Here is a 14,016-nt window from a genome sequence, read left to right as displayed (position 1 = left end):
CCAAAATTTGCTGTAATGAGCTGTGTGTTGGGTACCACTGGTAAATCAGTGAGTTTCCCTTTGACTTCCCACATTTGCAGATGCATAAATACTGTAATGCTTGTAATGACAAGCTGAATAAAACCAGTCAATACAGTGAGTAATCCTCATACAGTCTCTAAATAATGCCCACACCATACATTTAATCAGTGGTGAGTGTTTATTCCCATGTAAATGGCATGTTGTGGGTTCATTGCAGTCAGATGGGCACTATATATAACGTCTGTGTGGGCAAGGGGTGCCATGGCAGCATGTGGTTAAACAGTGAGTGTCATCCTGTGCATGAGTGTGCGTGGACATATATACATTGTGAGTATATAGGCTACATAGGCCCAGTATGTGTGGGCACAGACATATGTGTGAGGAATGTGAACACATTTCACTCCACAGCTCTCGGCTCTGTTGTGTGTAGGTGTATGCGTATGGCTGAGGTAACTGACCGCGAAGCTGCTTCAGAGGACTTCATTTAAATGTGAAGGATGTAACATTAACACCACAAGGCTGGAGAGGCGAACTCCACTCTGTGATGGAGTGGCTCCACCCACACCTCCAACTTGATGACATGCTGTTCTTGCATCCTTTTTGATCAATGTGGGTAACAGAGCACGCACGAGCAGAAAAAGACGATGATGTTAGCTCTGCTAAGAGATATGGAAAGACACGACGCAAAGAACATGAGCACCCTCTCAGCTGCTAAAATCACCTCATCAAGTGGAACTAAAAAATGATTAACACACCAATAAGTGTCTTTATGAACTTGGTCATAATAATTAAGTTGTTCCAGACAAATCTGCCCTTGAACAGCTAAAGTGTGTGGCACAAAGGCAACACGAGGATTCAACTGGCCTATAGTATGTTAATATATAAATTAAATGCAATTTAATCACAGATGTTCATTGGGTATTTAACAGCTTCCAACATGACTCAACCAGTCTGAACTATAGAGCGAATGGTTTCATAAATTGCATTTATTGTTACAGTTATATTAATTACACTAATTCATTCAGAGTTTAATTTGCATAAATGTGGCGCTAACCTCTACAAAATACAAGGATGAACAGATTGAAATGGCCACTGCAGTCTCAAGAAGGAGAGTTTTCTTTTTATGTGGAAGAGACAAGGAGTGAAGAGCTGTGCAGGGAATACAAAGCAGGGAAACATAGATGGAGGCATGCTTATGCTTACACACACACACACACACGTGCAGTCTCACGCAAGCACCCACATGCATAAAGCATTACACGTCTGCTAGAGTGTAGGCTATATGAAGCAGATTCCAATTGTGTGTTTGCATTTTGGGCAGATAGGAACAAGAAATTAACCAGCAAAATTTGGAAATATGGAGCGACGGGAAGACAGACTAAGAGCAGAGGAGAGAAATCTAAAACCGACGGGAAGAAGAAGAGAAAGTGTGATGTGATGAAACCAATCAAGCCAGGAACACATCTGTGGATGCCAATATAGCTGAACTGAAAGTCGCTTGAGTTTTAATTTCCTGCCAGTGGAAGTGAGAACAATATCAAGATTGAAACACGAGTTTCAATGAGTCACTCTTAGAGGGAGCTCTGTGGGTCCAGGCTGTTAACATTCATAACATCATCCCTCTGTCTCTGTCTCTCTGCTCCTCTTGCTTCTATTTTTCTTTATTGCATACACACACACACACACACATACACACGCTTATATGCACGCACACATTAACAGCCACAAAAACACAGTAACATACATGTGCCCACACACATACACACACACACATTTTCACACAAACATAGTGTAATGGCACTAATGAGACTGCATGACTAATACCTCTTCAGTCCCTTCTTCAGATGAGTGCTTATTATGGTCTGTCAAGGAGATGAGTCAGTCTATGTCATGGTTACTATGGTGATCAAAGCCTCCAGCACTTCCCTTAAGTGCCTGCCGGCTAAAATAAGCTCTTTAACCCCTTTAACTAGAGACCGATCAGGGTACAATGACACACACATACACACACACACACACACACACACAAGCAGGCAGGTTGACTCTGAGGAGAAAAGAGAAGTCCCCCACAGGGATTATCAGTATATCACAACAATATCAACAAGATTACAAAGTCACAAACAAGATACACACAACAGACTCAACGGAAGAAAATAAAGATGAACAAAACTGCAGTGTCATATTAACACAAAGTAATGAAAACTGTTACTTTTGGGGCTCAATGTGTTGAGGAGGCACCTCCAGGATCAACCTCCAGATGATCTGTAAGTTTCACTGTGTGAAGGGCAATTTGCTGCTTCTCCGCTTACCATAAGCTCCTGATGTGGTGTCATTTTATTCTTTCTGGCTCATCACACAAATCATCACCGACCCCGACTCATTTTCTGTGATTGTAAAGCGTAGCATTTATGAACTATGCAGTGTTTTCTCTGGCTAAAGATACTGTAGTACCAATTTTGTCAACAAAAACAATAAATGTCTTGGGTTCGGCATCAAATGTGGCCTTTAATGCCATTAAAATACATTTTTAAGAGCATAAGAAGCTGATTTTCCCTATGCACTGGACTGACACTGAACGCCTGAAGATTCAATTTCAGTTGTTCAGATGATATAGTTGAAAGGTGGATTTGTTTACAGTCTGTTTGATTGCATTGCTTGTTGTAATGGACGTAATAAATCAGTACCTAAAGTTGCTGCATCCATGGTATCTAGGAGTGACACTGTAAAATGTAATCAATCTGCCTTTTTCTTGTCAGACTTTTTGACTTACAAGAGCAGCAAAAGCACAAGTGTAGCCTATAATAACAGTAAGGATGGCTCTTTTTCATTTAACTGTCCTAACAAGCCATGTCAGTGAGCTAGCATGTGCAGTACCAAAGCCGAGCCCTGGAACTGACACCACTAAATGGATCACAGCAATTCATCTTATTGATTACCCCTCCTGCTATAATATCACAAAATGTCCGTTGCGAAATACTTGTACTGTATGTACATGCAAAACTTCTAAAAATACAGAATTTACGCTTGAGCATAGGCCTAGATATAAAAAAAGCACATCAGTATAACAATAAATAAATAAATAAAGTTACATAAATAAATAAACATCTGTAATTTACATGATTTCTTTCTTAATTTGTTCATTATTTGCATATATTTTAAAATATTTAGCTCATTGTGTCATTGCGGGTTTTTTTCACAAATGCATTTTATATTTATACATTTTTGGAATAATAATGTTAAATTACAGAATGTCATCTCGTGTCTCTTCTCGTGTCTTTTGCGCATGCGCTGAGCTGACTGGTCATATGACCAGAGGAAAACGAAACCAAAAAGCGGACAAAGGATCGTCGAGATTGAGATATTCGCTGACGTTTGTTTCCGTGTTCGTTTCAATATCCGTCTACATACTCGATAATATACTCATATAACCGCTGACAGCTTGCATATATGTCATTAAACGATCAAAACATGAGCTTATGTTTTGGAAATACTCTCCTATTAGTACCAATATCTAAAAAACAATGTTGCGTATGTTTGGTTTGACTGGCGAAACTGTTAGCTAACTGCTAGGTTCGGGCTTCGGAGAGTCATCTTGACCGTTGAAGTTGCACTCTTTGTAAAAAGTTTCAGTTTGTATAAATAGCGGGCAGAGAGGTAACGGAGAAGTTAAAGTGCACAAGCTGGGACAAACTTTTAGGCATCTTTGCGAAGACGCAGATATAAACACTGACTGCGTAGTTCTCAAAGTATTTGTGTGTAGGCAGATAAGCTAGCTGTGAATCAGGATGAGGCTGAGCGGCGTGCTGGCGTGTGTGTTGCTGATATGGGTTGAGGGATCCTGGGCTGACACACCGGCCAACTGCACTTATGAGGACCTGCAGGGGACCTGGGTGTTTCAGGTGTCCAAAGGTGGACACGACAAGACCGTCAACTGCTCCGCCGAAGGTAAAGACCCCTGTTCACACCATTTAGCTCTCAAGTTACTTAAATAAGTGTTGCAGTGGAAAGTCATGTGACATGTAGGGCCTGTGTGTGAAGGTTTTCAGTCCAGACAACAACTACAGCAGGTTGTTCACTGATCAGTTTGTGTAGTCTGTATAATATATATGTATCTGTAGTATAATATAGAGCATTCATATCACATATTAATCACAATCAATGAAAATGATAGGAGCACTATCTTAAATGATAGGTTCACAGTTTTTCAAGTCTGTCTTTAAAAAACAGTCAGGTGCCCACATTGAAATAGGTTTTTCTTGCTGTAATCATTCCTCCTGTTCATACTGGCCATTAGAAGAATCTGAAAGTTGTCCATATTCGAGTCCTTGCGTGCAGTAATACTGTACATTTTATGTTGCATATGGTGTTGGTCCTCCTCAGCCACAGGCGAGAGCACGGTGACCGTGACCCTGGAGAAACTGTCTGTAGCCACAGACGAGCTGGGGAACATCGGCTTCTTCACCCTCATCTACAACCAGGGCTTTGAAGTGGTCATCAATGGGTACAAATGGTTCGCCTTCTTCAAGGTAAAAGATGCCTGGAAACATTCATATTGTATTTTTTACAACTGAAAATGCCTGCTGCAAGCTAGTTAATATCCCATTTGTATAATACAACCTATTAATTGTGTTTTGCACTGTTCATTGTGCTTCAGCTTGTACAGTTTAACACGTAACTGATCTAGTTAAAGTTCAACTTGTCCGTGAGTCATTTGGTGTTAGTTGGAAATAACATGTAAAGGAAGTTGCACTGTGGGTTAGCGGTTGTCCAGGTTAAATTTTTAAACACTGTCTGCCGATAAAATGTAAGTTTCATAATCAATTTCCTGTATATTCATCTGATAAGATTGTATCTGGAAAACATGCATTTGCTCTTTACACTTTGCTTAAACCCTGCACTTTGTAAAAGCAGCGTGATGCAAGGTTACTCAGCATTTTTTTTTTCCAGTCATGTGTTTATTTCTCACAACTCGCATGACACTTAGTAAGAGGAAGTGTCATAATCATATCTGTCTTCTAACCAATGTCATGATTCCTGCAACTTCCCCAATGTCTGGAATTGATTCAGCTTGTGATGATATGAGGAAAATGTGACTTTTCTTGTTAACTCCTCTCAAACTCAAAAACTATAATTGTTCAAATGATGTGCTGAAAACTTTTTTTTACTTACTTACTTACTTTTTTTTGAAAGGTAAAAAAAAGAAAAATCTGAGGTTAATTCAGTTGCTTCTTAAATCTTTGTATTTGCATAATATGACATGACATGAGTTGTATGCATAGACTGTAAAAAGGTGGAGCTGAGGCAGGCTGAATGAAGCCTGTTGCTGAAACAAGCTGCCTATTGGCTAAGAGACCTGTCACTCAAAGGGACCGTGTCCTTAATTATGCATAACTTTACAGCTTAACAAAATTTGAACGGGTGAGTAATAAAATTTTTTTTTTTAAAAACCACCTCCTGTACAGTTGTCATGAAAGGGGAAATTAGCTATAGAGACCAAAACGGTTTTTTGTACCAGGCTGTAAACATGTTTATTTCTGCAGTAAAGTTGAGCTTTTTAACATGGGGGTCTATGGGGATTGACTTGCAGAGGTTGCTGCATGGTTGTATGTCATCTGTCTGTCTCCCTGCACTTTCAGTACACTGAGGATGGCCAGAAGGTAACCAGCTATTGTGACCAGACCATGCGAGGGTGGGTCCATGATGTCCTGGGACACAACTGGGCCTGTTTTGTTGGGAAGAGAGTGAAGCCAGTGCCCCCCCGAACTGACTACAAACCAGTCCTCAGCAGCGGGTAAATAGCTAGAGTACATGATATAAATGGTATTTGTATGTTAAGGTAACCTTTTTTTATTTCTTAAAAGGCCAAAAACAATACTGTATGGTTGTTTGTGTCATTATGGTAGTTTGGTACACACCCCTAAAGTGCAAAGTGGTGAAACGTGAACTAACAAGCACGACATCCATGAACTGAGGGAGTCTATTTGTACACAGAGTCTCATGCAGGCGGTGTTGTTGTTTGAGCTTTCTGTGAACTGTGCAGTTTTTACATCTCTACTTTAATCTACACTTTTTTTCTCCCCTCCTCCTCTCTTCCTTTGATGTGAACTGAGTTACTCACTCTCACCCTTGGAAAATGGGCCTGGAAACTGAATTCACATCAGAGAAATCTGACATAAAAGCACAATCCGTCCACAGGCGATAGAAAAATGCTTGATTGAGAAATTTAGTCAACTTCTTGAACTCGGTTTCTAGCAATAAAAATCTATTTCCTGGAGTCTGTGGTCTCATTTTTAAATAAGTGTTAGATGTTACAGGTTTTTAGTAGATGTGTAACGAGAAGGATCCACATTATCTAATTTCGCTTTGAGAGTATGCAAGGATGTCCTAATGTAATGCTGTTTTTTTTGTTTTGTTTTATTTAATATTGATAAAGATGATCAGAGGGCTGACAGATTGTCGGTCCATTTTTAGGCTCATCATCCTACTAGAAAGTAAGACGTCTTCCACACAACTTCTGCATGATTTAATATGTTATTTCTCTTGGTTAGTGTGAAGTTATTAGTGTGAAAGTCACTAACTCAGGAATATGCAAAACATCTCAACCCAGTCACACTTCAAACTGTGCTGTGCTGTAGTTTCCTCACATACAAGAAAATTAGAGAAATGTTACTCTTCAGACGCATTGTCCTCATTTACACTTTTGTTGGAGTGGGATATTTTCTCCACATGCTTCTGCAGTGTATTATGTGGTCACTGTAGGGGTGCTTTGTCTAACTTTGGCTGAAAATTACATGTATTGTGAAGTTCTCTGCTGGCAGTTGTACTACCATACCGAGAGACTGTATAGTCTTTATTAAAAGACTAAAACAACTAACACTATATATTAGGAGCATATTATACATATTTAGGAGAATGTATATCAATATTTAAATGAACTGATAGTATAATGCAGTCCAGTGAAATGGCACAAAATAGAGCCTCAATTTTTGAAAGTTGAATTGAGAGTTGGCAAAAAATGTACTGTACAAGCTTCACAAAGATATTTGTTATTGGATTGCTTTATATTGTTAGGTGCGTCCATTTAGTCACAGCTGAACATGATAACCAGCGAACATAAGCAGTATATCACGATTCAGCCTAACAGATAATTTCTTGCAGTTTCTTTTTGTCTTTGTTGGGGGAGTCATTTATTATGCATTATCTCCCCAGGCTGCTCCAGAGGCCATACAAACACAACCTGGACATGATTGAATCCATCAACTCAGTCCAGAGCTCCTGGAAGGCTGTGCCCTACCCAGAGCATGAGATGTACACTCTGCAAGAGCTGCACTACAGAGCAGGAGGGCCTGCCTCTCGTATTCCCATGTGAGTATTTGCTTGTATTTCCCAAACTGTCCTTTGGGGCTTGGCAGCTGTCATGGAGATAACAAAAACAATTTGTGTACACAAATTAATCATTTGTGCTCTGGGATGAAGGTTTTTTTTTTTCTTCCCTGACAGCTGCCATTCTGCCTAAAATTCAGTAGGTTGGGAGGTGTATGAGAGTTTTATAAATAGTGGTACCAGGACTTCATCAAATCCTCTTTACTAGATGGGTTTCCTATCGTTTTTCAGTGTCATTTGCTCCCTTGTATTGTGTGTAACAGGCTCCAAATTCAGGTGGCTATCTTTTGCATCAGTTTATTATGCACATATTAAAGGGATAGTTCAGATTTTTTGAAGTGGGGTTGTATGATGTACAGTCCCCTCCAAAAGTATTGGAACAGCAAGGCAAATCCCTTTTTTTGTTGTTCTTCACTGAAGACATTTGGGTTTAAGATCAAAAGATGAGTATGAGACAAGAGTTCAGAATGTCAGCTTTTGCTGTCACCTTGCTGTCAGACAGCCCTTTCTTTTTGTACTACATTTTCTCAAATGTAGAACTTTGTATTCCTATGCATGCCGCACACTGTATTATGCCACAACACCACTTTCTGACCCAAGATCTGCAGCATAATACAATGCTCGGCATGCATATGAATACAGAAGTTCTACGGTTGAGTGCCAAAGGAAAGGGCTGTCTGACGCCAGGTATAGTGGTGAAAATATTCTAAATGTATCGTATACTTAAAGCTTTTTTTTAGTTGGCTAAAATCCGTTTTGCTGCTGGCCCCGTCCGCAGCAGTACAGTGCTTAGCTTCTGTGCAGGCACTCCTGCCTGCTTCTCCAAACTTGGAACGTGCTGACCCGAAATCTACTGCAGGTAATACACTGACTATGAATGAATACCTCATACAACCCCACTTCAAAAAATCCAAACTATCTCTTTAACATCTGCTTGAACTGATCTCATTTTTTCAAACCTTTTTAAAATACTACTGTTCAGATGAATTTTACTTAACTGTAATCTACACACATATAATTTCTATAATGGTTTTGTTGCTTGTGGTCTTATAATGTCTGATAATGATGTCTGAAATTAAATGCACTTTTGATTCAAATGTGATCCTTATTTCAGGCGCGTTCGCCCGATGCCTGTGAAAGCTGATGTAGCCAAGATGGCAGCAGCTCTACCGGAGCGCTGGGATTGGAGAAACATTGATGGTGTTAACTTCGTCAGCCCAGTGCGAAACCAAGGTGACATTCAATTAATGTCCTGCAGACACCAGAAAACAGTTAATTTCTGTTGTTGATGATAGATCAAAATGTGATAATTTAGTTCAAAATATCTTACCACACCAACCACATATATGTTCACACATGATATTTTAAATGGAAACACAAAGATGCAAACGTTAAAAATGAAGTCTTGTAGGATCAGAGGCAGACAAAGCGACACCTCACTGCTTTACTTGCACATCTGTCAGAAAGGGCAGACACTGAACAGCAGCTCGCCAGCTTCTTTGCTTTCCTCTTGGCAGGCCTGGGTCTGCTTTGTGCTCTCCTCCTGTGTTTCTGCACAGCATAGTGTGTGAGAGGAGAGATTATGCGTGCTGAGTAGTTTAAGTGTCTGAGAGGGCCTCTGCAGGGCTAGGTTTAAGGATCTGGAGAGGGCTGGAGTGTTTCAATTCAAGCCCTCTAAGCCACTGTGTAGTACTGTGGAGCTTATTATGTTTCAACCCTGCAAGTCCAGGTGGATTTTTTTTTTTTTTTTTAACATGTCATTTCAAAAAAATTAAGAATAAATTGGTCTGGCTGTTGCTGTTGTGTCCTCTGGGTCTAAGATGACAAACTTGTGTCATCACAAACTGATATCTATATGATAAAACCGAACATTAGGATGGCAAGTTTCACTCTAACATAAATATTCAATTTAATTTACTGGTTGTTGCACCTTATTTATCTTAAGGGACTTAAGATCTTCAGTTCAAATGAAAACTGGTCTCAGTGTCACCCAGACTTGAATCATTACTACAATTTAACCAGCCTGCAAATCCCTGCAGCGTCTGTTCTCTGACCTAATTTGTTTCTGCAGAGCATTTTATTAAGAACTCCCATAGTGTCTCACACTATGGATGGTAACAAGTAAATTTAATCAGTGTCTGTCCCTCCACCTTGCTCCATTATCATGCATTACAACTAATGCAGATAAGCATACTGGAGCAGAGGAACATTACAGAAACCTCAGTACTCACTTCTATAATGTGCCCTTGAACAACTGTACCACTAAAGTACACTGAGGTACCAATTTATTAGGATTTATTTCAGGGCTGTTGTATTGGATTGCATCAGGTTGTGCAGGCACAGTTTTATTAAAGCTTATAATGAACTTTTTTTTTTGCCATTGCATCAGGTGTTTTAAAACTGGTAATTTTTGTGCTTATTAGTGATTTTTCTGCATTGCAGTATATTGAGAGGTATTTATAATGTTTTGTCTACTCCTATTCATATACTTGAGGACAAAATGTAAGAAGCACCTTCTTAATATAATGCCATGCAGTGGAAATTCATTCAGTAGTAATTGAGAGAATTCACGAAAAGCCAAAAATGTTGACCCTCATGGTGGCGCTAGATGAAAAGCCGGGATATCATTAACATTCATTCCCTGAGGACCATGAGTGTCTGTACAAAAGTTCACAGCAGTTTATCTAATAGCTGTTGAGTGGTGGATCAACCAACAGACGCTGTCAAAATGTCGAGAGTTGAATCTACGCCTTTTTGACAAACTCAGCAAAAACAGAACATTTTGAACTTCACAAAACATGAATATGATTTATTTGTAGGCTATGGTGATGCATTAGATTGTACAGCTGTACCTATAAGCTAGTGACTCAGTGTATAAATTAATGTGAACATGATTGGCACAACTGTTTATTTAATTTTTAAAAAAAATCTGCATTCTCTTTCAGCATCATGTGGTAGCTGCTACTCCTTTGCCTCCATGGGAATGCTAGAGGCTCGTATCCGAATCCAAACCAACAACAGTGAGACTCCTATTCTCAGCCCGCAACAGGTGGTCTCCTGTTCTGAATATTCTCAAGGTAACACACTTCTTTTTTTTTTTTTCATTTGTTTGTTTTTTGCCTGCAGTAAACTCTTCCTGGAGGTTGACATGGAAACTCAACGCTAAATAACCTTTTATGGTATAGTGGTTAATACAGAATGAGAAACGGGCAGCAGTTCAAAAGAATATTGCCAGACATAATAATCATAGAAATGCACTTTACTGCTGCACGTAGAAAACTCTTGGCCACCCCCTGAATCAGAACAAGTAGCACTTAAGTGTTTTTTGGAAAGTGTATCCTCACTGCATGTAGTAAGTCAAGCGTTTCATAACTGACCTGATCACTTCATTTGACTAATTCTGCAAAATGCCTCCTACATTTTCTATCTTGGACCAGAAATTAAATTTCACCCTTTTAAGAAAAATCAAAACAACCTCCAAATATTCTATTATTGATCTATTGAACTATTGATCAAACCAGATTTAATGCCCAGCTTCTCTCCTCTTCTTAAAGGTTGCGACGGTGGGTTCCCGTACCTGATTGGGAAGTACATCCAGGATTTCGGTGTTGTGGATGAGCCATGCTTTCCGTATATTGCAAAGAACTCTCCATGTGGCGTTCCTCGAAACTGCGGCCGCATTTACACTGCAGAATACAACTACGTAGGTGGATTTTATGGTGGCTGCAGTGAGACTGCCATGATGTTGGAGCTGGTCAAGAATGGACCCATGGCAGTGGCCTTTGAGGTAACAGCTGTTCAGTGTTTCCTAACTGCAATTGCTATTCCTGTACATACTGTATGTGTTAACTAAACAACTGGGGCTGCTGCTCTGTCAAAGCCACGTGATCTTTTTAAACCTGGTTGCTGTTTGCTCAGAAACACCATTTTAATTGTAGCCCAAATCCTGTTGCTGTGTTTTGCAAAACTTCCGCCAGAGGTAGATTTATCTGAGGTTTAAGTTAAATCTCCTGCACACAGTAGTTAATTGAGATTTGAGGAGAGATTTCTACTGCTACTAGTAAGGATTTATATAATATATAAATATATTTAGGTTATGAAAGACCTACTTGGAAAATTTTCACTACATTATCTTTTCTTTCACCAAAGAAAAGATAACATTGAAATATTCTTGTGTGCTACTATTTTATACAGAACACAAACTGAAGAATCCAAAGTAAGTTGTTCCGATCTTTCCGCAGGTGTATCCTGACTTCATGCACTATAAGGAGGGTATCTACCACCACACAGGCCTGGGTGACCCCTTCAATCCCTTTGAGCTGACCAACCATGCTGTGCTGCTGGTGGGGTATGGCCGCTGCCACATGACCGGACAGAAGTACTGGATCGTCAAGAACAGCTGGGGTACCAGCTGGGGCGAGGATGGCTACTTCCGAATCCGCCGGGGAAGTGACGAGTGTGCTATTGAGAGCATCGCAGTCGCAGCCAAACCCATCCCCAAACTGTAGAAGCTGTAAACTCAGAATGGGAGGGAGGGGGAGATGTGCTGGATGAGTCTGCATGAGTGCAATGCAGATTAGCTGTTTTCAATGTGTGCTTGAGAGCTTTGAAATGAAATTTAAAGCTGAAATCTATAAGTTTTTTTGATCCCATATGTCACAGAAGTAGCACATGGGTGTCTACTTCTTCCGTAGACTCACAGGTCAGTTTCTAAACGCTTTGCTCGTAGAGATTGAAGACAATCTCCCAGGTTTAATTGTTGGAATTGGGTGGAAAAAATTAGAGTGTTTAAAAAAACAAAAGAAAACAAACCTGTGTTGCAGAACTAATCCAAAGTCTTTAGGGCGGCTCTTCATATAGGGGCAGTGACATGCAGTGCATTACGGAGGAAGGGGGGACAGCATCATTTCTGGTAAGATGTGTCCTTGAAAAAAATGTAAGGGCTGTAGGTTTGTTAGCGGCTGTTCTCACCACTGTTCAAGTAACTAGCATGCATTTAGAAATCCCCAGACTTAAGTAGGTGGAGATCTCCAGTCGTCTTGTATCGTGAGACTTCTTCCTCCCCAATCCAACAAGTGAAGTTAGTAGTGACATCTCCTTCCAAAAGTTATGGATTTCAGATTTCCATATGACTATGAAATGTACTTAAAAGGGAAATGCACCAAAACCATAAGTGAGCAAGTTATCCCTTTAGTCAAGAGCTGTGCACATTTCTTTAAGGCCAAAACTAGGAAATTCAAATCTAATGAAGTGAGCTTTCAAATGCTAAAATATTTACAGTAGTGCAGCCAAATGATTTCAATGGATGGCCTTAACTGATAAATTGATTGAGACCTGACGTGTAGGAGTTGCTTTTTGTCAGCTCAAGCCTCACCCACACTGCAGCTCTGCTTGCTTGGTAAAGGGAATCAGGACTATTGTTAACAAGGGGCACGACCCAGCTAAACATGCTACAGTAGCAGTGAAATTTTTTTATAAACATCCAGTTGTACATGTAGGTAAATATAGTCCTACATTTTTTAAGTTCAAAAAGGGACATGAAACCTCCAATTTTACAGTCAATTTCTAAAAGTATTGACATTTTACAGCTCCTAAAACTTGATTTTAGAGGGAAGCAGTCATTGTGCACTTTTAATGCCATGTTTTTTCTTGTATCACTTTTGTGTAGCTGAATTTCACAATGTCAGCTCACCCTGTTGCTTTAATTTTCTTTCATCGGTCCTGATTTTTACATGCACTGATTAGTTGACTATGAACAATTAAATTCAAGCTGTAACTGCCAACATAAACTTGGACTCAAACGGTTTGGTATGTACTGTGCTGTGACAAATTGTAACAGGTAGTAAAATCTCATTTAAAGGGAATTGGAGACTGAGGAGTTTTTGTGTGTGCTTGTCAGGTGCAGGATCTTGATTCTTTGTCTCAGGGAAGTACAGTGAAGAATTGTAATATCTTCTGTCCTTGCAACAAGTTTAAACCATGACTGCCATGCTTCTCTTTGGGGAAATTTGTATGTCTCCGTGGAGCATTTTAATCAAGTAAGAAAGGGATGTTACTGATTGTGTTGTGAGATTTGCATTTTTTTTTTGAGTGTTGTGTTTTTGTTTTGTTTTTTAAATGAGGGGAATAAAAGCATTTCAAATTCATTACTGTGTATCTGGTCGTGTGTGTGTAGGAAAAGGGAACACCATTCAAATCTCAACTTCAGATCTCGGATTTTATTTCCAGTCACTGTGCATCTCTGGTGATCAGCTGTTTTCTCTCAATGCCATAAAGAAAGTTGCAAAAGAGGTTAAAACTAAACCACAAGGGGGTGAAACAATACAACCTATAACGGGCTGAATGAACCATGACTAGAAAAGTAATTCATGGTAAATTTTACAGTTTTACGTTAATTTTTACTTTGATCAGAGCTGTGAAGAAACTATTGACTGTGTATAAATAGTTTAAATTAGCCTCACCCAGAACAATTACATTAAAATGCTGCTTACATGTTAATGCATCAATAAAACATCATTCACTAGTTTAGTTAATAATATATCAGACGGGGACCTTTCTTTTGCATGTGGACTTTTTATATATTTTGCTGATAACATACTAAATCATTTTACT

General features: G+C 39.5%; 1 protein-coding gene across 1 annotated transcript; it reads left to right on the top strand.

Annotated features, from left to right (window-relative positions):
• Positions 1 to 3,398: 3,398 nt before the first annotated feature.
• On the top strand, positions 3,399 to 13,550 carry ctsc (cathepsin C). The gene is made up of 8 exons (XM_044354493.1): positions 3,399 to 3,966; positions 4,402 to 4,547; positions 5,658 to 5,812; positions 7,231 to 7,386; positions 8,519 to 8,637; positions 10,350 to 10,481; positions 10,959 to 11,191; positions 11,646 to 13,550. The coding sequence occupies exons 1-8, from the start codon at positions 3,807 to 3,809 to the stop codon at positions 11,910 to 11,912; spliced, it is 1,368 nt and encodes a 455-aa protein (XP_044210428.1). The 5' UTR covers positions 3,399 to 3,806; the 3' UTR covers positions 11,913 to 13,550.
• Positions 13,551 to 14,016: the final 466 nt, after the last annotated feature.

The sequence above is a fragment of the Thunnus albacares genome, chromosome 6 (genome assembly GCF_914725855.1).
Source record: "Thunnus albacares chromosome 6, fThuAlb1.1, whole genome shotgun sequence".
NCBI classification, from domain to species: domain Eukaryota; kingdom Metazoa; phylum Chordata; class Actinopteri; order Scombriformes; family Scombridae; genus Thunnus; species Thunnus albacares.
The sequence above is the reverse complement of the archived record's forward strand: the minus strand, read 5'-3'. Positions and strand labels throughout refer to the sequence as shown.